This window comes from Pristis pectinata, chromosome 29, assembly GCF_009764475.1.
Source record: "Pristis pectinata isolate sPriPec2 chromosome 29, sPriPec2.1.pri, whole genome shotgun sequence".
Classification (NCBI taxonomy): Eukaryota; Metazoa; Chordata; class Chondrichthyes; order Rhinopristiformes; family Pristidae; genus Pristis; species Pristis pectinata.
In genome coordinates, this window is record NC_067433.1 from 18935285 (window position 1) to 18957829 (window position 22545).

At 47.2% G+C, this 22545-nt stretch overlaps 1 protein-coding gene across 50 annotated transcripts in view; it reads right to left on the reverse strand.

Moving 5' to 3' along the window:
• Positions 1–22545, reverse strand: part of LOC127584370 (calcium/calmodulin-dependent protein kinase type II subunit beta) — a 254845-nt gene that overhangs the window by 105851 nt on the left and 126449 nt on the right. For 37 of the 50 annotated variants that reach the window (XM_052041093.1, XM_052041107.1, XM_052041097.1 and 34 more), the window contains exon 5: positions 12076–12141. In XM_052041093.1, the coding sequence (XP_051897053.1) occupies positions 12076–12141 (66 nt within the window). Of the gene's footprint in view, positions 1–3970; positions 4044–12075; positions 12142–22545 lie in introns of all 50 variants that reach the window. The other 13 variants (XM_052041108.1, XM_052041096.1, XM_052041094.1 and 10 more) reach the window with 1 other exon arrangement.

Below are 22545 nucleotides of genomic sequence, written 5' to 3' on the forward strand. Positions count from 1 at the left end.
GAGGAGTACAAAATATTAAGAGGAATAGATAGAGTGGACAGCCAGCGCCTCTTTCCCAGGGCACCAATGCTCAATACAAGAGGGCATGACTTTAAAGTTATGAGTGGGAAGTTCAAGGGAGATATCAGAGGAAGGTTTTTTACCCAGAGGGTGGTTGGGGCATGGAATGCGCTCCCTGGGGTGGTGGTGGAGGCAGGTACATTGGTCAAATTCAAGGTCGCTAAATAAGCATGTGGAGGAATTTAGAATAGAGGGATATGTGGGAGGAAGGGGTTAGATAGTCTTAGGCGAGGTTTAAAGGTCAGCACAACATTGTGGGCCGAAGGGCCTGTATTGCGCTGTACTGTTCTATGATTCTCAGAGCTTGCAGAGTGGTTGAGTAACTGGAGCAGCTGGCACACATCTGGACCATTAGACCAGAGGCACAAGTTCAAATCCTACCAGGAGGTTTAAATGCAAGTAATTAAATAAAATCTGGAATTAAAAGGAAAAGATAGTAAAGGTGACAATGGATCTGCTGGATTACCAGAGAAACCTGCCTGGCTCTGTGACATCCTTCAGTGACAAGAGCTGATCTCCAGCAGCAAGGTCAGGGAGACAAGGAGCCCTGAGCTCAGCGGCGACCAAGGGAAACACCAAAGGAAGATGGCGACGGTTGTTGGAGGTCAACTGGCCCACCCCCCGGAGATGAGCATAGCAGTTCCCCAGGGCAGGGTCCTCCGCCCCATCATCTTCAGCTGCTTCAATGAAACTTCTTCCATTTTATGATCAGAACTGGGGATGTTCACTGATGACTGTACAATCTGCAGTTCTATTTGGAATTCCTCAGAGAAGGGAACCCTGGAGTCAGAGAGCGACACGGCACAGAAACAGGCCCTTCAGCCCAGTGAGTCTCTGCTGACCATCAACCAATCCGACATTAATACCATTTTCTTCTTTTCTCACATTCTCATCAACACCCCCAAATTCTACCACTCACCCACACACTGGGATCATTTTGCAGCGGTCAAGTAACCAACCAACCCACACGTTCCTGGGATGTAGGATGAAGCCGGAGTACCCAGAGGAAACCCATGCAGTCACAGGGAGAACGTGCAGACTCCACACAGACAGGGCCCGAGGTTGGGACTGAACCCAGGTCTCTGGCCAGTGACCTGACCAGCTGACCTCAACCCAACCCAGTCTTGCCTAGACGTGACTCCACACCAACCTCGGTGATCAAGTCTTAACAATTCGGGGACAGTTAGGGATGGGCAATAAATGCCAGCAACGTCCAAATCCTGCAAATGAATAAATAAAAACTCCTGAATCTTAAAACTGAAGAACAACAGATCGCAGCCCTGAACCATAATAACTGTATAAGGGCAGCATTGCGAAGCAACTTAAGGTGCACTCACTGCCCAGCCTCGATGGCAGGCCCTGCTCAGTCCCAGGCAATCAACTGATGCAAACCCAATGCGAAAGCCATGGTTTGTTCTAATCATTCCCCTGCGCCCTGCTGTACTCCCCTGGCAGGTATTATAGTGACTGCAACCAAACAGTATGGGGCAGTGGCAATGTGGGCGACGTTCTGCAGAGTGAGCGCCGGGCCCTGTTCCGCAGATAGAGCGCCGGGCCCTGTTCCTCAGAGAGAGCGCCGGGCCCTGTTCCACGGAGTGAGCGCCAGGCCCCGTTCCTCAGCTACAGACAAAACACTGTGGTACTTGCACCCTCTGCCCTCAACTCCCAAGGTCACATAAATAGCCCTCTCAAGCCAGGCCTTGTTAGAATTGTTTTTAAGTTTATGTTAAATCATGCCCCCATGATAATGATCTTCACATTTTGCCCCACCGGCACTTGTTGCATTTTTCAGGCACCACGTGAAATCTGCTGAATGAACACACTGACCGTCACAGGGTGTCAATCTGATGGCCCAAAGACCTGCAGCGCTCAGGAGGACCGTTCCGTGTGCTATTCATGAGATCTCTTTGTTATTTTAACTTGTAAAGATCTTATCTGTGGTCCCCTGGACTTGGAGACACTGGTGGCTGTGTGTGAACCGCATCTTGATCTTTGTCAATTGTGCTCAGCACTGGGACCGTGTGACTGGTGGTGTTGGGGAGGTCCCTGTCAGTGGGAAGCAGACAGAACTGGAACACGGCTGGCATTCACTACCCTGCCCTTGGGAAGCTGGTGGTGAGTGGCTACAGGTTGAGTGGGAAGGTGGAGGACTTGAATCCAGCGACACGCTGAGGAAAACCACAACATGGAATCCTGTGCACGGATAACTGGGATCAGTGTCTGGGAAGGTAAAATTATTTTGCTTTACCTTAATGTTATTAATTATTCATGCACTTTTAAGTTTAATTCCAATATTAGATTTTTATGTGAGAAAGTTCCAATCCATGATAGCTTTGTCTGCTGTGGGAAGGGGGGAGGGGCTTGTGGGCAGGGTCTCTGCACTGTGCCGCCCAAGGCCCACTCGCCACTGGCTCACCAGATGTGATGGGCCAATGAGACAGGCCCACCACGTCCGGCCCTGGTAAGATGGTGGGAGGGCAGAATGTGATGGCAGTCAGGAGAGCAAGTCCGTGTGATCCATCCTGACTGAAGGCAGACAGGAACTACTCCCAGAGTGAGGGCCTTTAACAGGGCGATGGTGGAGGAGGGGGTGCAGGGGAGGAACGGTAAACGCTGCTGTGACCATGTACACCTTGCCGTAACGGGCTGCAGCCGGAACTCGGGGAAGAGCTGTAGACAGCCGAGGGAGCTGAGGCATTGTTGTCAGAGAGCAAGGCTGCAGGACACCGGGGTCTGTGCCCAAGACCAACCTGACTTCACCAGAAGAAAACAATTGGCTTGCCAAACCCATATTGTTTTGGTGAAGGGAGTCACTCCAACCCTTCCCCTCCAGGCCCAAGCAGAAACTCCAAATGTTTTGCCTGTGTAATGACCGAGACAGGTCAAGTGATCACCTAACGCCAACTGTGCTGCCCAGAACCACTGCCACCCTGGAGTCCAAGCCCACTCTAGACCCTTCATGACCAGTCTTCTAACCATATCACTTGACCCTCAGGGTCCTAACACTGACCCACTCCTGACCTTCCAACTCTACTGTTCATCTGCAGTGACCCCGCCATACACCATGACCCCACCTGACCCTACTGTTGACCCTCAACGGCCCCAATCTTACCCTACTGTTGATCCTCAATGACCCCAATCTTACCCTACTGTTGACCATCAACGACCCCATCTGACCCCAATCTTACCCTAATGTTCCTCAGTGAATCCATCTGACAGTATCCTCCAAACCTCACCATTGACCCCACGACCGCTGACATGGTTGCTGAAAGCCACAGCTGCAGCTGCCACCAGGGGGCGGAAGGGGTTAAAAGCTCATGCCTGGCCCTGGCCACAAACCAGTCTGTGCATCCCTGAAAGAACATCATCAAGAGCAATAAAGCATGACAGACTCGAGAAGGGGTGGTAGAAGTGCAGTCATGCCCTTGAAGTCTCAAAGGCCACGAAGAGGATCCCGCTTCCCAGAACAAGATTTTGTTGTATTTCAAGGGGGCGGGGCTTTTCTGTTGGGCAGCGGGCTGGTGGACATTCTAAAACGTACAACAAGCTTCAAGTTTTGTTTTAAACCTTGCACGCAAGGTGAGGGAAATGTGAGGCGGGGGGAGCGGAGGCGGGTGATTGGGGAAGGAAGGCCGATCATTATTTCCCCCCACTGCCTGATGGTTTTCCATTTGACTGCCTCTCACAGCCTAAATAACCCAAGAGACTTTGGGGATGGTAGAAAGAGCCATGCAGAGTAGGCCTTTAAAAAAAATGTAAAATAACGACACAAAAGAGGACAAACAAATAACGAGAGGCAGAATAAACTCTGCGCCTGTACACATCACAAGATTTTAGACTCAAGCGTATCATTATTTTAATTTTTTTTGTTCTCTTTTTTTCATTTCTGTAAATGTTAGAAGATACTGACCTTCAGGTCCCTGTGTACAATGTCATGTTGGTGAATGTGATTAACACTGTCTAGAATCTGATGGATACAGTGACTGTAAAACAAAGAGGGACAAGGAGAGACAAGTGAGGGAGGAGGGTGGGGGTAGGGAGAGGGAGGGGAGAACCATAGGACTAGTGAATGTTGCAGGAGTGAAACAGGAGAAACCGCCACAGAGGAGGAAGAAACGGACAGTTTGTTTTTGACACAACAGACACCCAGGTGATGCTGGATCTGCACACTGGCGATCAGACCTTTGTCTCAGCTGGAAGCTTTATACAGGTTAAGGAAACAACATCAGTTGAGAGAGAGCGCGCACGGACTATCGTGCAATCACTCGGAAGGTAATTTCTGATTTTTGGTTCACCGATTTTTAAACAAATACCAAGGCGGCAATCAATCCCAGATCTTTAAAGCTTGTGACAGGACACTGGGTCATATCCCACGCCTTCCCAGGGAGTGAATCCATCCAGAATATCCGGCTGGGAGAATTCACAGGGAATGCCCCCTGATGTCTCTCTCCCAGCCGGCCACAGTGTCATCCTACCCACTGCAAACAAAAAGCCACGAGGACTGCCCTTCCAACACTGTGGAACAGCGACCACCAAATGCTGTCCATGTTCAGCCCCTACCCCTACAAACCTACAACCTCTGCGGAGCTGGGCAGCAGGTGCACAGAAGTGGCTCTTCCTGTAGCCTCCCCTCCGTCACACCAGACTTGGAGATACATTATCACTCCTTCAACATCACTGGATCTAAAACCCAGGACCTCCTTGCCCAGCTGCATCACACCAGATGTGAAGGTAACACACTCCCCACACGGAGCGTAGCACCCCACAGCAATGGCACACCACCACCTTCTCAGGGGTTAGTGGAATGGCCACTAGTGGACAGACTAAGGGAGCTAGGGCTTTACTCATTGGAGAGAAGAAGGATGAGAGGACACATGATAGAGGTATACGAGATATTAAGATGAATAGATAGAGCCTCTTTCCCAGGGCACCAAGGCTCAATACAAGAGGGCATGGCTTTAAAGTAGTGGGTGGGAAGTTCAAGGGAGATATCAGAGGGAGGTTTTTTACCCAGAGAGTGGCTGGGGCATGGAATGCGCTGCCTGGGACGGTGGTGGAGGCAGGTACATTGGTCAAATTCAAGAGATTACTAGGTAAGCATATGGAGGAATTTAAAATAGAGGGATATGTGGGAGGAAGGGGTTAGATAGTCTTAGGCGAGGTTTAAAGGTCGGCACAACATTGTGGGCCGAAGGGCCTGTATTGTGCTGTACTGTTCTGTGATTAAATGCGGCCACTGGCCAGTCAGGGCTGCAGTCGGCACACATCAGGGTTGACCTCTGTTGCTTCACCAACCATTGGAGAAGGTGAAGGGTGAAGCAATCTCTCCCTCCCCAAATTCCCACTCCCCTTGCCCGCCTCCTCTCATCAACCCGGGACAATCCAACATCAGAGCATCAAAATCCACAGGATTATCAGTGAAAACCAGTAGCACCACCGCTCTCAACCCAAAATAGTTGCTGGTCCTGGGTCTCGATGAGCTGTCAGGGAGGTTGACCACACTGATTCCTGGTACAAGAGACTGGGCTGATGCTCCAAACAGCTCAGAGCAATGACAGGCGATCTCAGTGTCTATAAGCATGACAGGGTAGATGTGGGGATGATGTGTCCCGTTACTGAGGTGGCTGGAACCAAGGGCCTCAGTCTGAGAGAGAGAGGTTGACCATAAATCATGGAAATGAGAAGAAGTTTCTTCATCCAGAAGGTGGTGAATATTTGGAATTCTCCACCCAAGACCATCGCTGAGTATTCTGAAGGCAGAGATTTCTGGATGTTAGGGGAATCAATGGCAAAGGAGTGAGTCCAGGAAAGTAGTGCTGAGATAAAAGATCATCCATGTTCTTACTGAATGGTACAGCATGAAAGATGGGCCAAATGGTCTCCTCTTCTATTCCTTTAGCTACAATGGCCCATTGCCCAAGTGGGCTGCTACTCAAGAACATCACCATTCACGTGCACCTCAGACGAATTACATCCAAGTTGTCTGTAACTTCTGGCTTCCAGTTCAGCGGATCCCAGCATTCCCCACCTCATTTGCTGAAAGCTCCCTTCCTGCCACGCATCTTCATCCAGGAAGGAAGCTCACACGAGGTGCAAGACAAGCAAATCTCATGAGGCAGTGCTCAGGGAGCCAAGGGTGTTTTATAACAGGAAACCTTTATCAAAGAGTGTGATAGATAAAGTGCAACAAGGAAATGTCACAGGAAATTCGCAACATTTCCAACAAAATACTCTTCAATCTCCTTGATTGCAACAAGCTCCAATCAGGGACGCATCAGTGCTGGAAGACTGTGCACGCAAAGGGTTCATCCCGGCTGAGAAATTCCCTCCCACCCACCCAACTCACTCCCCGACACCATGCCGGTGAACTGTGGCACTAGTCCCATGGCTGGAATGAGTTTGGGGTGGGTGGGGGTGGGCAAGGATTTAGAAGCCAGGACCCTGAATCACACAGGACATCCTCATTGACCTGAGTCCCTGGGCAGTAGAAGGGAACATCGAGGGCGTCACCAAGGCTTCAGACACTGGTCCAAATAAAGGCGTTACCTGTTAATGGGAGGTGTAAAACCACAACGAGGGAGAACACCGTGTGTCAAACAAAACCCCTTTATCCTTTCCATCACCTCCAATGTAAAACAATAGGCTATCTTCTTCTAGCCTAATGATTATAATTAAATGTAATAACAGTGATCACTTGAGGGAAACAGTTTTGCAAAGACTAAATTATACATTATAGTATTGGGGTGGAGAGGATAACTACCTGCTTGTTTTTAAACAAGGCTCTGCCAAGTAATGTGTGAAGTGGGTCTGCAGTCCTCGTACAGATTAAGCACGTGTCAATCCTCATCAGTGCTGAGTGGCAGTTCCTTTTACCTCTTGCTCATCACCAGGCCTATCCATTTGCAGCTTTGTCACGTGAATGACCTTAAGTGAATCGTTGCTTGGGTAATTAAACAATATCCATGAACCAGCCATTTATTCCCATTACTGGTGACTGGTTAAATCAGAATACTGAGGGGTTAGGAGGGGCGGGGAGGGAAAGGGGCGGAGAGGTACTGTTCTTGTTCAATTAAACATCCACCTTCCTTAACACTGGTGACAGTTCTGGAGAGTTCTGTGTGGACAGTTTGAACTCTCCCATTGACTCCTGATACCGTTCACTGGATTTTCTCCATTAATAAAGTTCCTGGTTTCTGAGCTGTATTTATCTCTCTTTCGAAGAGAAATTCTGATCCGCCGGTTTACAGAGGCAGCAAAGGTGTGACTGTTAGAAGAAGCAGCAAATACACTGGAGAGACTGCAGATGCTGGAACCTGGAGCAAAAAACAAACTGCTAGAGGAACTCAGCGGGTCAGGCAGCATCTGTGGAGGGAAACGGACAGTCGATGTTTCAGGTTGAGACCCTTTATCCGGACTGGGCACTGCCACTGTAGTCTGGCGGATTGACCTCTACCCTGCAGGGCTAGGCAGCAGCTCTCGGACACCTCATACTTACTCCTTGACCATGACCATGCCGATGATCATTAGGTCACTGTCTCCTGTGCCATCACAGATCTCACCACTACAGATCTCCCCTCCAATTTAGTTTTGAAATAGTTAGGCAGTCCAGATGAAGGGTCTCAACCTGAAACATCGACTGTCCGTTTCCCCCCACAGATGCTGCCTGACCCGCTGAGTTCCTCCAGCAGCTTGTTTTCTCACAGTGCGAGGGTTGGAATGTTCTGTGGCAGAGTGGTTTCACCCTGGGGGTCACTACGCATCGTTAGATTTCATCTGTAGGGGCTGCCTCTGCTGGTGGCCCGTGTTTCCAGTGCTGGTAGCTGTTACCATTGTCTAGATGGTGGCTCAGAAGGCTGGAGGGAAGGTGATCCATCTCCAGCTCAGTCACGGCACTGTGATCGAAGGCTTCTCCTCCACCCTCCTCACCCAGAGTGCCCAGGGTCAAGGGCCTCAAGCTGTGGGACATCCCATAACAGACTATTTGCAAACAAAGGTGCAACCCTTTTACTCAACCAGCCACAGGCCAACAGGGCGACTGCCTCACCAGCACTGAAGCACCTCAGGAACAGATGGTGAAACTGAGGAGGACATCAGAGATGGTGCACGATTGATGTCCAAACAACGATGACTCCAAGTCTTCCAATCTTGTCCAGCCTCCTCCACAAGCCCCACCCTAGCAGTCACTGTGTCAAAGATTCACTCCTCTTGGTACTGGTTTACTCTTTCCCTATGTCACTGCTCCAGGTCACGCTGTCAATTATTTTCAACACAATAACAAATTTTCTCATTGGGACACGAGTGACCCTTGGGCTCATCAGCAAAGTTACGAGAGGGTCCAAGCATCAGAAATTACCTTACTCTTCCTCCCTACTTCTCTCACAATTTAAAAAAAACTCCTTTTCAGAACTTGGATCTGCACATCAGACAAGGGGAAAAAACACAGAAAACATTCAGCAGTGAAGCCATTAGATGTGAAGATGTGCTAACGGAGTAAAACACAGAAGGAGACAGCTCTGAAGAGCATAAAGAATGAGATTTTAGTTACACAAGTAAATAGACAGCTGGTGTGTTGTATTACTGGATTTTTGATTACTTTGACCGAGACTAAGAGGGACAGCCCACCAACGGTTCTCCAAGAATTAACCCAAATTAAGGGGCCATCCACACTGTCATATGGAAAAGCATTTATCAGTAGCTCAGTCACTGACGCTGGTGAAAATAATGACGGAAGTGGACAGCTCGTTGTGCAGTGATCCTGTTAACATAATTCACACCTGCTTTAATTTCCTCTCCCCAGCTAAAATTAACTGGGCACAGTGACCAAATCAGACGATCCCTCACAGATCTGCATCATTGAGTCTCAAGCAAACAACAGAATGCATGGTTGCCTAGGCTGAACATTGAGTGAGCACAAAGCCATCAAGGTTGGCAACGTTTCCAGAGTGAAACCCAACCACACCGAATGATTGGAGAAGCACCTAATACAACACATCCTCAACTAAAATTTACGTTCCCCTCCAGTCCCAAAGGGAAAGCTATGTTATGGGATTGAGCGTATCTTTAATCTTTGGGAAGGAGGTTTATTTAATCATAAAATGGAAAATGGCAACAGTCTCATTTTCTGCAGTGAAGCAATGTTTTCAATTATATTGAATTCTGACAGGCAATTATATACGTGCTGGAGAGCACAGACAGGAGAGTGGGACCAGTCTGTACAAGTGTCACCCAGTCAGTGACCTCTCTCTCTCTCCAGCTCCTCTCCATCTCCCTGAGCTTCCCGATTATGCTCCTCTCTAAACTCTCCCTCAAGTCGTCAGTGAGATGACCCAACGCTATCCTGTAAGTTGAGGTTTACTCTTCCTCGCAGTGCAGCATTGGGGGATGGGGACTGTAGTAAGGTATAGCTGTGGCTGGGTGCTGTCCACCGGCAGAGAAGACCTACTACTCCGGCCCTGTCTGCATGGAGGTTCTCAAATCCAGTTCAGAGAGTTGTCTTTGCGAGCCTGCACTGTCCCGGGAGTCTTCAGTTTGGCAAGCTCCTACAGCCACTGGACTTCCAAAAAAGGGAGGTTACCACAGAGAAATGTCAATATCCTGAGGGGTCTGACAGGGTAGATGCTGAGAGTTCCTCGGATGGTCCCGAACTGGAGTCATGATCTCAGCATACGAGAGCTGTAATTTTAGGACTGAGATGAAGAGGAATTTCTTTGTGATTCTCTGGGATTCGTCAACACATGCTTGTGGGCGTTCAGTCATTGAGTATGTTTTTAGAAATGAAGGGGAACCAGGGAATTTGGGAAGCTGGGGATGTGAACTGGGCAGGAATACATGGCAGAGCAGCCTCATAGCACTGCGAGTCCTTTCCAACTCCCATCTCTTATTCCTTGCCTGCGAACACCTAACCCACAATCTCATCTGAATCCTACAACTTTAGATTCTGCAGTCCTGAGCGAGAAAGAATGAATCTGACGGAGGGTTGTCTCAGTTTCAGCTGAAGGGAGAGTGTAGAGAGAAGAGGAACATGTCAAACTCAGAGACTGATGCAGTACAGGCAAGAGGTGGGGGTGAGGGAAGAGGTCAGTGACTGGACACCCATTGTACCCAGCGAAGATGTGTGACCTACTGTTCCTCTCTCGTGTCCCACACCATTTAGCAATCCCTTCCTGTTCTTACCCACAGAGTTCAGAAACCAACTACATCAACATCCGAGCACTCACTGAAAACCCAGTACGCTGCCGCATTACAGGTAACAGCCCCTCCTCACATCCTGACACTCTGCCTGCTCTCAGCAAGGAAGGTCCCATTGGGATTTATTATTTTCCAGATTCACCAATGCAGCAAGCAGCAACAGTTCAATGTGTGAGGCCAAGTCTGACACAGTTCCACAAGGCCCCTCTCGCACTCCTCCCTACCCTTGCTCTCATTACAAGTGCTAGCACAGCCATAATCAGCCTTGAGCGCCTTTTTGGTTTTAACTCATCAACAAAACATAATTAATTTTATTAAGGTTCCTCCACAGTGTTTTGTCTGGGCAGGTTATAGTGAGCCGTTATCTGTCATTGTCCAGGACAGTGCCCCCAACTCGCTCCACCATTTAACAGGATCACTGCTTTCGACAGAAGATCACAACTAGAAATGCGACTTGATCCACAGACATCATGGTTTTTCCTACCTTCAATAATTTGGTCTTGTTCCTGTTAGAATTAAATGTAGGTGCACAACATGGGAAATTGGAGAATATTTATTCAACACTGTATTATGACCCTTGCATCTCTCCAATATCTTATAACCCCAACCGTGATCCTAACTTCTGGAGATGAATGTTAGGTTTAATCTTCATCCTCTCCTCTTATTCTGCTAATTAATGTCTCATGCTACAGCTACAGCAAACCCTGTGATTCACTTGATGCTCCTGTAACATCCGTGGCTGGGAGCAGACAAATTCATCGCACTGTTGGTGAATCAGATCCTCGGAGACTACTAGCATGACACAGCATGAGGAATGTTCTGCAGGATATCAAACTCCTTGTTTACATGGCATTCAATGGAGCTGTGAAAATGGGGATCAATTACTCACTGACAGGAACCAGCTCTGAGTGGGCACTACTTTCCATAGTCACCATCTCCAATCCCACTCCTCAGAGCAGATCAATTTGTCATGTACACCAATGAAATTCCTTGCTCACTCCTGCTGTCACTGAGGAAAACCAGCAGCCATTGGAAGAGCAAGCCATTTGTTTGTTCAGTGAGAGGTGGGATGAATCCCAGTTAGCTCATGGATCAAGACCAGCTTCCACAGGGTCAAGTCACAACCAACAGCTTTGACACTTAGCTTGCTCCATGTTCTGCAAGGGTTCGGTATAAAGGTGGGAGGCCAGCTCTGGACGGAGCGAACATGACCATCAATTCCCCTTTGATTCTTTCTGCTACTAATCTGCACCAGGGGCAAGTTACAGTGGCCAATTAACCAAACTGTGCACCTTTGGGATGTGGGAGGAAATCAGAGCACCCAGGGTGACCCAAGTGGTGACAGGGTCACGGGAGCTGTGAGCAGCGGCGTTAACTGCTGCACTGCCCCATGTACAGGGCTGAAGACTATCAGCTGTTGGAGGGTTTGGGATTGGGAAGAGGGGAAATGGAATCATGCAAGTAACCGGTGTCTCAACCTAAGAACGCGTAATGCCCATAAAATTCAGTGCTTTGTGCAGGGGTAAAACTTCCCTTTCCCCGTCCTGTTTCAGAACTTGCCTGAGCTTTCATTCCTCCTCACACACATCGGGCAGTGTATCAAACCGGTGACCAGCAGTGAACCTCATCTCATGTTGTACATTTTTTGGTGGGGTCAAGGTACATTATACTGCATTCCCACAACAGCAGGAGTGAGTGGGATGTCATCCAGTCAGAAAAGGGAACAGCCAGATCGAATGCCCCTACACAGCCATGATGTCTGATGCACAAGTGACACTGAGGCACCTCAAAGGCTCCAGGTGAGAGGTGACTGATAGAAGAGCTTACCTTGCATCTGCTTCACTGTAGTACTCTCTGGCTACGATGTCTTCAAACAATTCACCCCCAGTCACCCTGGCAGAAGACAGAAAAGGGCGTTTAGCATCGATGGAGCACTTTGTAAATATTCATGCTTTTACATCTGTTCGATTAGGCATTCGGTTCTGGGCACCACAATGCAGAAAGGAGGTCAAAGCCTTGCAGAGAAGATTTAGCAGCTTCACATCTGAGATACGGTGCTTCAGTCACGCAGAGACCAAGATTCTTCTCCAAACCAGAGACAGAAGGTGCAAGACTGCTGTTTCTCTGAAGTCTGTCCACTGACCACCATCGCTCTTGCCAAGAAAACAGTAACGTTTTCTTTCAAACATTTCGAACAACACTACTTAATCTGTCCTTAACCCTCTGAAAACATTTGGGATGGTACAGACACAAGAAATTCTGCAGATGCTGGATGTATCTGGAGCAATACACAAAAAGTGTTGGAGGAACTCAGCAGGTCAGGCAGCATCCGTGGAGGGAAATGAACAGTCAACGTTTCGGGCTGAGACCCTTCATCAGGACTGGAAAGGAAGAGGGCAGAAGCCGGAATTTGAGATGGCATGCTGCAGCTGTAAACATTAGTCAGGCCACACCATACTATAGGATGAATGTGGTAGCATTAGAAACAATGCAGAAGAGATTCACCAGGATGTTGCCTGGAATGGAGGGCTGGGCTTATAAGGAGAGATTGAATAGGCTGGGGTTATTTTCACTGGAACGTAGGAGGCTGAGGGGTGACCTTCATGGTTTATAAGGAGCACAGATAGGATATGTGGTCAGTTCTTTTCCCAGGAGACGGGAGTCTAGAACTAGAGAACACAGCTTTAAGGTGAGAGGAGAGAATTTAAAGGAGATCTGAGGGGCGATTTTTCCATACAGAGGGTTGTGAACAAGCTGATAGAGGTGGTGGTAGAATCAGATACAATTACAACGTTTAAAAGGCATTTGGACAGGAGCTCAGATGGTGAGGTTGTAGAAGGATATGAGCCTGATGCAGGCTAATGGGACTAGCGTACATAGAACTATGGTCAGCACAGACGAGGTGGGCAGAAAGGGCCTGTCTCTGTACTGTACAGCTCTACCACAAGTTCAGGAGCAGGACTCCATCTCCACTATAACCACTTCCCTTTTCACAGCACCTTCCCACATAACCACAGGAGTTGCAACACGTGCATTTTACCTCTTCCCTTCCCACTGTCTCCAGCCCCAACATCCTTCCAGTGAAACCGCAGCTTACTTCTACTTTTCCTAATTTAGCACGCTATGGCCTCCTCTACAATGGAGACTGTGTGGCCTCTAGACAGAACTGTCTGCAAGGATTACCTCAAGCTGCCTGTCACTTTAATTCTCCATCCCACTCCATTCTGACCCGTCTTTGGCCTCCTACACGGTTCCAACAAAGCCCAAAATGTCCTCAAGGAACTGCACCTCACCTTCTAACTTAGTACATTACAGCCGTAGGGATTCAACAGCAAATTTAACTTCTGATGAACAGCCATTCCAACCTTGCATCTTACACAAACAGTGGTTTGAATTTCAGAGGAGGAGAGGTAGGACCCTGAAGCCCACTCCACCATTCAACAAGATTGTGGTTGATGTTCTACCTCAACTCCATCGTCCAATCCAATCCGTATCCCAAGACTCCTCTAATACAGCACGGAAACAGGCCCTTCAGCCCAAGTGGTCCATGCCAGCCAAGGTGTCCATCTAAGCTAGTCCCATTTGCCCGCGTTTGGCCCATATCCCTCTAAATCTTTCCTATCCCTGTAACTGTCCAACTATCTTTCCATACAGATCTCTGATTGAAGTGACATCAATAGCAGAGCCTCCACGGACTCTGGGGAAGAGAAATGCGAAGAGTCATCACCCACATTTGAATCCTCTTTACTGTTACTGTTTTCACCTGTACTACATCAATGCATTTTGTACTAACTCAATATAACTGCACTGTGTAATGAATTGACCTGTACGATCGGTTTGTAAGACAAGCTTTTCACTGTACCTCAGTACAAGTGACAATAATAAACCAACACCAATACCCCTTAATTAGAGACTGTGACCGTTGGCTGTGGACTCCTCAGTCAGGAGAAACCTCCTCCCTGCATCTACTCCATCAAGCCCTCGAAGAATTTTGTCTGTTCCAAATGAGGTTGCCTCTCATGCTTCTAAATTCTACAGAACAGAGGTCGAGCCTACTCATTCTCTCCCATGACAGATGTACCATCCCAGCAACCAGTCTGCTAAATCTAGAGCAAAGATATCCCTTGCAAGGTAAGGAAACAAAAACTGTACACGCCTACCCAGGTATGGTCTCGCCAAGTCCCTGTATAACAGTAGTAAATCATGTATACCCTGGTACACAAATCCTCTTGCAATAAAAGTCAACGTTGCCTTCCGAACTGCCTGCTGCACCTGTCACCTTTCAAAGAGTTGTGCACAAGGACTCCCGGTTCCCACTGCACACCGATATACCCAATCTCTCATCAACTCTGAGTTTCAACATGCTATGTTGGCGCCAGAAGCGTGGCGACACTTGCAGGATGCTCCCAGAACACTACGCAAAAAGACATATTTCACTGTGTGTTTCGATATACATGTGACTAATAAAGAAATCTTATCTTTCCCACTGAACTAGGAAACCTCCCATTTTCCCATGCTGTGCTCCACCTACCTCTTGTTGCCCATTCACTCAGCTTGAAGCCTCTTGATATCCTCACCCTTACTCCCACTCCCACAGAGTTTCAAGTCAACAGCAAACTTGGAAATTTGGCCCCGTCTGCCAAGTCTTTGAGGTGGACCGTAAATGGCTGACGATCACATATCCCTGTATTGTCCCACATCTCACAGCAAACCCAGGGAAGGACCGGTTTATTCCAAGCTTTGTTTTCTATTTGTTAACCCAACTCTCAAACCTTGCCACCATTTCACCACAGTTCCACATGCTCTGAGTTTGTTCAGCATCCTCGCCTTGTGGAAAGCCTTCTGAAAATCCAAAAACACTACATCCACTGGTTTCCCCTCATTCCTTCCAAGGGGGCAGGGGTGGGGTGGGGGAATGAATCCTCAAGTAGGATGTTCAAGTTCGTCTGGAGTGTAGTGTTCTTCTCCGTACTTAAGGATGTAAATGTGTTCACATTTAGATTGGCTTTACTGGCCTTGTGCCAGAAGTGGATAGGTTGCCTTGAGACAAGTTTGGACAGGCTAGGCTAGTCTCTGCTGGAGCTTAGAAGATGAGAGGAGACCCGAATGAAACATAAAAGATCCTGAGGGGCCTCGACAAGGTGGATGTAGAGGGGATGACTCATTTCGAGGGAAAATCTAGAACTAGGGGGTCACTGTTTAAAAATAAGGGGCTTCCCATTTGAAGCAGAGATGAGATGTAAGTTCTTCCTCTCTGAGGGCAGTGAGTCTTTGGAACTCTGTTCCTCAAAGTATGCTTGAAGCAGAATCTTTGAATATTCTTAAGGCAGAGGTAGATAGATCCTTGATAAACAAGGGGGTGAAAGGTTGCTGTGGGAAGAAGGGTATATGGAGATGAGATTACAGTCAAATCATCCAAACATTTTATTAAATAGCACAGCAGAGTTGAGGGTCTGAGTGACGTATTCATGCTCCCAGTTCAAATGTCCCTATGCTACAAACCTGAAACAAAACGGGGAGTGCTGGAAAGAGTCATTGAACTTGCACATTCAGAAGAGAGAAACAGAGCTAACATTTCATATTGATCACCCCTCCTGCTTCACTGATGCTGCCCGTCCTTCTGAGTGTTTCAAGCATTTTCAGTTTTATTTTAGGTTAAAGGATCAACCTCCACAGATTGAGATGAGGACACATAAAAACAAACTGAAAAGCAAGCACTGCGCACAAGATCCGTGCCAAGATCTGTCAGCGAGATGATACATTTCTCCTGGTGTTGTTACAACACTTTGCTGCGTGCTCCACACCCTCACAGGAACAATTACTCAAGCATGGCCCATGCTTGGTGCCACTGATGCAGCACCCTCAAAGCTGTGCAGCAATCATTTCTGCAGTAATTTTTTGCTCGATTTGTGTCCACGCTCAGCTTCTAAGGAGTCTCAAAGACAGGGAGAACAGACTGACAACCCGCCCACACACAGACGGTTACTGCTGTACTGCAGTCTACAAATTAGCACGATTGACTCAACTCATTTCAACAATAACTTACATTTATATGGCATCTTTACTGCAGTAATGCATTCCAAAGCACCTCACACGAGAGCTTCGAGCAAACTCTGATACCGACCCATTCAGTGGAGGTGTGGGGAGAGATCAATGGGTCAGGGGTAGGTTTTCAGCAGAGGTACGGACAGTGGGGATGGTGCAGGCCTTCTTCATTTCTCATGAAAAATTTGCTTTCCAATGGTATCCCAATGTGTTTATTAGTTAATGGTGATTCAGGGCACAATAACTGACAGCACAAATCATCTGAGGGTATAAATGAGCAGAGGCGAAGGAAAGCAGGCAGGGGGGAGGGAGATGGGCAGAGTGGTCATATCTGTCTGCCAAGCCTGATGGGGGAATGCTGCCAGTGTCCGAAGTGGTGGCTTGCGAATGAGCCTCGTTTGGCAGACGTGTGCAGTTGGTGGTGAGAGTGAGAGTGGGGGATCTGTGCTGGTCCTCTGATCGAGGCTCAGACCGACTCTGTGCCGCAACACCCTGTCCAACTGCTGCAGTGCAGATTCCGCTGCACCGAATTCTCTTTCTGATTTGTAACAAGAAAGAATTGATCAGACACATGAGAAGATGAGACAGCAGCACTAGAACAAAAACTTCATTGCTTGCAAGAGAACAAGTCAGCTATTCCAAAAGAAAATTGACCTGCCAGGAACACCTCATAATGTTGAAATGCATCTGTGAGCAGACCAAAGTTTGTCAAAATTGTATCCTTTCAGTCTTAATGCAGAACCCATTAACTGGATTTCAAACAGACTGCACGCATGGAGACACAACAGACTGCAGATGTGGGAATCTGGAGCAAGCAATAAACCACTGGAAGAACTCAGCTGGTCAAGCAGCATCTGTGGAGGCAAAAGGGTGTGTCGAAGCTTCGGGTCGAGACACTGCATCAGACCCTACAATGTGTGTATGGGCTGTGTGGTGTTTTCAAGGAATGTCTATAGAAGTTCGACATGTAAAGAAAGAGCTCTCAGAGCACTGGATTGTAAGATGAAACAACATTACAGCAGGTTTCCTGCTCACCACCCATTTTATAATCAATTACTGACAGACTTACCCTTTGCCAGTGCGCAAGTGTGTAAACAGCCCACACTAAAAGGGGTGATGCTCAACAAGGCGCTTTTGGAAACATTTATAAATATTCATGCTTGGTAGTTGCAAGTTTAATAATCAAAATCGGCTTAACCACAAGATATACACAGACAGAAAGACAGACCTCATGAGAACAAAGCATATCTGACAGGGAGCTTTATCTCCCAGACAGAGCCACATTCATATCTTAACCCCACTCCACATCCCCACAGTGCTCCACCTTTCTGCCTGAAACTCGTACATACCCCTCCACATTAATGCGCACAGAAACGATGCAATCAGCTCATAACACACGGTCATAATTTCAGTCATATGACGTTGAAGAAAGGTACTATCCTTTGGGCTTCCACTGAATGTTTTAATTTATTTCTAAAATTATTGGGGATTTAATATGAAACTAGGGTTTTTAAAATAATGCATCAAGAGCTTCTACAGTGTTGGTTTCTTCTGGACTTCTTCCTAGTCAAAGTTGAAGGTCAATGATCACTTCGGCAAGGAGAGCCTTTTCTCCCACTGTCTGCCCATTCTCATTCAACATCTAACTAAAAGACAGCAAGGAACAAGAAGTGGATTAAGATTAAGACCCTTGCCCACACATCATCTCTCAGGAAATAATCTCAAAGCTACCCCCTCCCATCAGATCAAACGTAAAGCAATGAGTTTCTGTTGAAGAGGCAACCAAACAACATTTACATGAAAGCTACCTGGAAATAAATGACCCAAGGAAGAAAGATTCATACAGCTGAGGGCAAGAACAGGTAAGAGAGAGTGATCGCTCTTACAAAGAGCTGGCACAAGCATAACGGAACCAATGGCTTTCTCCTGAACTGTATCTGGGATATCGGGGCACACAGGAACAATCAAGTACATTCCCCTGGTGGTCAATTCAATCAGCAGTTTGTGTTTTCATTTCTGGTTTATTGTTTTGTTTTATTTACACAATCAAGCCCCGGTGCCGAGATGTGTGGGTCACACAGCCTGGGCCATAAATCCTCCACTGCCTCGAGAAACAGTCCAAAGTAGCCAGTTGCAATCAGCTGAGCTGTGACGAGAACCAGCCGGTAAATAACAAGTTGTGGACAGGTTGGCTGGTGTACGGTAACCTTCCCAAAGCCCAGGTTAGCGATGTTCCCAATGCCTGCACATTACTGCCGCACACAGAGCCTTTCAACAGTCAGGTCATAAAGGCAACTGCTCTGGCAAAGAAAAACACATTCTAAATGTATGCCAATGTATTCACACCATAACAACAAGGACACGTGAGAAGCTTGGAATCCTAAACAGAGATTATCCGGTTTGATTTTTTTTTAGTTAAAATCTGGATTCCAGCCTCTCATTTTCTCCTCTCCCATAAATTCTTTTCCTCTCTCATTTTCTTATTCACGGCCCTAAATGGTTCCTTCACTTTCCATCACCTCCCTCTCTATCATTGGCCCCTTTAGGGAGCTCAAAGTTGCTGTGTCTCTGCCTGTGTGCTTGCCTTGATGTGTGTCTGCATCTCTGCCTCTGTGCCCTCAGGGTGAGGCTGAAGCTCCAGGAAACACCTCTGACTTCACCCTTCTCCAAGGCAGAACAGTAACTGTCTATACAGTCTGCCTTTATTCCAGACCCAACTGGGAATCACCCATCGATGACAAAAAACCAAAAACTGCAGATACTGAAAATCTGAAATAAAAACAGGAAATGTTGAAAACACTCAGCAGGTCAGGCAGCGTCTGTGGAGAGAGGAACAGCTTTAATGTTTCAGGTTGTAGACGCTGCATCAGAAGGAAAGAGAAATGCAAGTTAATGTTAAGTTGCAGTGAATGCGGTGAGGAGATGAAATATCTCCGATAGGGTGAGGGCAGGGATGCCACGGTGATAAACTGTTCATGACTGGCTAATGGTAGGTTGATGGGCCAATAAAGGTGTTAGAGAGAAAGAAAATTTTATTTGTTTTCTTTCTCTCTAACCCTTTTATTGACCCATCTAAAAGTAACACGTAAAAGTTGTGAAATTCAGCTGTAGGATACAGCCAGATGTCAGGCGGTGTCAGTGGTGACTCAGCTTCTCTCTCTCTCACCTTGGTTTTGACTGCAATCAATGACCAAGCCTCCACAGCCCCACAGGATAAAATAGGATAGGATAGGATATCTTTATTAGTCACATGTACATCGAAACACTCAGTGAAATGCAACTTTTGCATAGAGTGTTCTGGGGGCAGCCCGCAAGTGTCGCCACGCTTCCAGCGCCACATTCCTAACCCGTACATCTTTGGAATGTGGGAGGAAACCGGAGCACCCGGAGGAAACCCACGCAGACACGGGGAGAAGGTACAAACTCCTTACAGACAGCGGCCGGAATTGAACCTGGGTCGCTGGCGCTGTAATAGCATTATGCTAACTGCCACATTACCATGCTCTCCACCCTCTGAGTAAAGAAATTCCTCCCCACCTCAGTCCAAAATGGCTGACCCCTTACTTTGAGAATGTGACTCCAGGTTCCAGACACCTCAGCCAGAGGACAGATCTTCTCTGTTGAGAATTTTGAACACTTCCTCTAATTCTTCTAAACTCTACAGACTAGAGGCTTGGTCTGCCCAGCCTCTAGTATGTAACAGACCCACCATCCCAGGAACCAATTTGTTGAACCTTTGCTGCACTCCCTCAATATTGAGTACACCCTCTGTACAGCAAGGAGACCAAAACTATATGCAATACACTACAGCCCAATATAATTGCAGCAAAGCATATTTATTTTTGTACTCAAAACCTCTTACAATTAAGACCAACGCATCATTTGTCTTTTTAATTACCTGCTGCACCAGCATGTTAGCATTCAAATCAAGAACACTCGGGTCCCTAGTCACTCTCCTAGAGCGTCAGAGAGCAGCAGAAGGTGGCTGAAGCCTGGAACACACTGCCTGAGAAGGTGGTGAAGGCAGAAACTCTCGCAACATTTAAGGAGCACCTGGACGAGCCGTTGAATCACCAAGGCACTGCAGGCTACAGACCAAGTGCTGGTAAATGGAATTAGTACAGATGGGTACTTGACAGTCAGCATGGACAAGGTGGGCCAAAGGGCCTGTTTCTGTGCTGTGTGACTATTTAAAAAAAAATGACGGGTAACTTTGCATTTTTCCATGACTCCACCTGCCACATCATTGCCCACTCACTCAGCTTGTCTCTATCCCTTTGTAGACGCTACACATCCTCATCTTACTTAGTTTGATGTCATCACCAAACATGAAAATGTTACAAGTAGTCCCTTCGGACAAACCACCCATACGGATTGTGAACTGTTGAGTCCCGAGCACTGGTATCCTCTGAATCACAGCCGGTCAACCTGATAAGGACCTGTTCATTCCAAGAACACAGGAAAAGGGGAGCAGGAAGAGGCCACCAGGGCCTCAACCCTATCCCACCATTCACCATGGCCACAGCTGATCGATGCTGGTCTCATCTCTTCTGTGCCAGTTCCCCATAACCTTCAATTCCTCAATCTTTCAAATATTTATCCATCTCCCACCTTAAACATATCCAGTGATCCTGCCTCCACTATCCTCAGGAGCAGAGAATTCCAGAGATTTGCTACCCTCTGACAGAAGAAATTTCAACACACCTCAGTTTTAAATGAGCAGCTCCTCAGTCCCCTTGTTTGTTTCTCTCTCACTGGTGAGAACATCTCAACATCCACTCTGTCCAACCCACTCAGAATCTTATATATTTGAATATCACCCTCATTCGTCTAAACTCCAAGGAATACAGACCCAAACTGTCCAGCCTCTGTGGATAGGACAGCCTTCTCGTCCCAGGAGTTAGCCTGGTGACTCTCCTTCTGACTGCCTCACCAACAGCCCTGGACAACTGTAACACAGCATCCCTATTCCTAAACTCCAACCCCTTTGCAATAAAGGCCAATGTGCCGTTTGCCTTCTTAACTACTTGTTGGTCCTGCCTGCTGATTCCTTGTGATTTATGCTCTAGAACACCAAGATCCCTCTGAACTTCACTCACTTAGCCTCTCTCCATTTAGATAACAATCTTCCTTTTGATTCCTCTTACCGAAGTGCATCACCTCACACTTCCCCACATTCAACTCCATTTGCCAGGTTTTCACCCAATCACTCAATCTGTCTCTATCCCATTGCAGAATCACAATGTCCTCATCACAAAATGCCCTTCCACTGGTTTTCATAGCATCTGCAAACTTGGAAATCTTACACTTCGTTCCCTCCTCCAAATCATTATTGTAAATAGTAAACAATAGAGGGCCAAGAACTGACCCCTGGGTGCTTCTGACCTGAAAAGTACCCATTTAGTCCAACTCCTTGGTTTTCTTTGTGATAACCAGTTTTCAATCCCTGCTGACACACTTCCTTTGATATCTCAAGCTCTTAATCTGTGCACCAGCCTCTAAGGTGGCACCTTGTCAAATGCCTTTTGGAAATCTAAAATAAGTTACATCTTCAGGTTCCCCTCTATCTCCCGTCTCTGGCAGCTCCTCAGAGAATTCGTGCAAACTTGTCAAGTGTGACTTACCTTTCATAAAACCGTGTTGACCAAGTTTGATTATATTCAGCTTTCCTAAATGATTAGTTATTTCCTCTTCGATTGACTCCAGCATTTCCTCACCTTTTGTCTTCTTCTCTTTTTGAACAAGGAAGTCACATTAGTTGTTTCCTTTGAGACTCTGCCTTTGTGACGGAGAATAGTGTCTGTCCCCCTAACGAGGCTATCCCTATGACAACCATGTTTCTCTTTCCTCCCTCCACCAGAATGGCTCCCTGTGCCTGGTGCTAGCCCTATTTGTTGTTTTCTATCTGTTAACCACTTCTCAATCCACACTAGTACATGATCCAGAATCAAACCTCACTCACCAACCTCCTCCATGGGACATTATTTCAAAGCCTTCTGAAAACCTCAATACGTCACACCCACCATTTCCCCTTACCTATTCTACGAGGTACATCTTCAAAGAACTCAAGTAGGTTGGTCCTCCATTTTCTCTCTTCATCCTTTTTTAAGTAATGAGGTCACATTTGTTATCCTTCAATCTGCAGCAACCATTCCCAAAACTATAGAATTTTGGAAAATGATAACCAAAGTACCCACTACTCTGACAGCCATCAATTTCAAAATTCTGGGATGGAGATCATCTAGTCCTGGT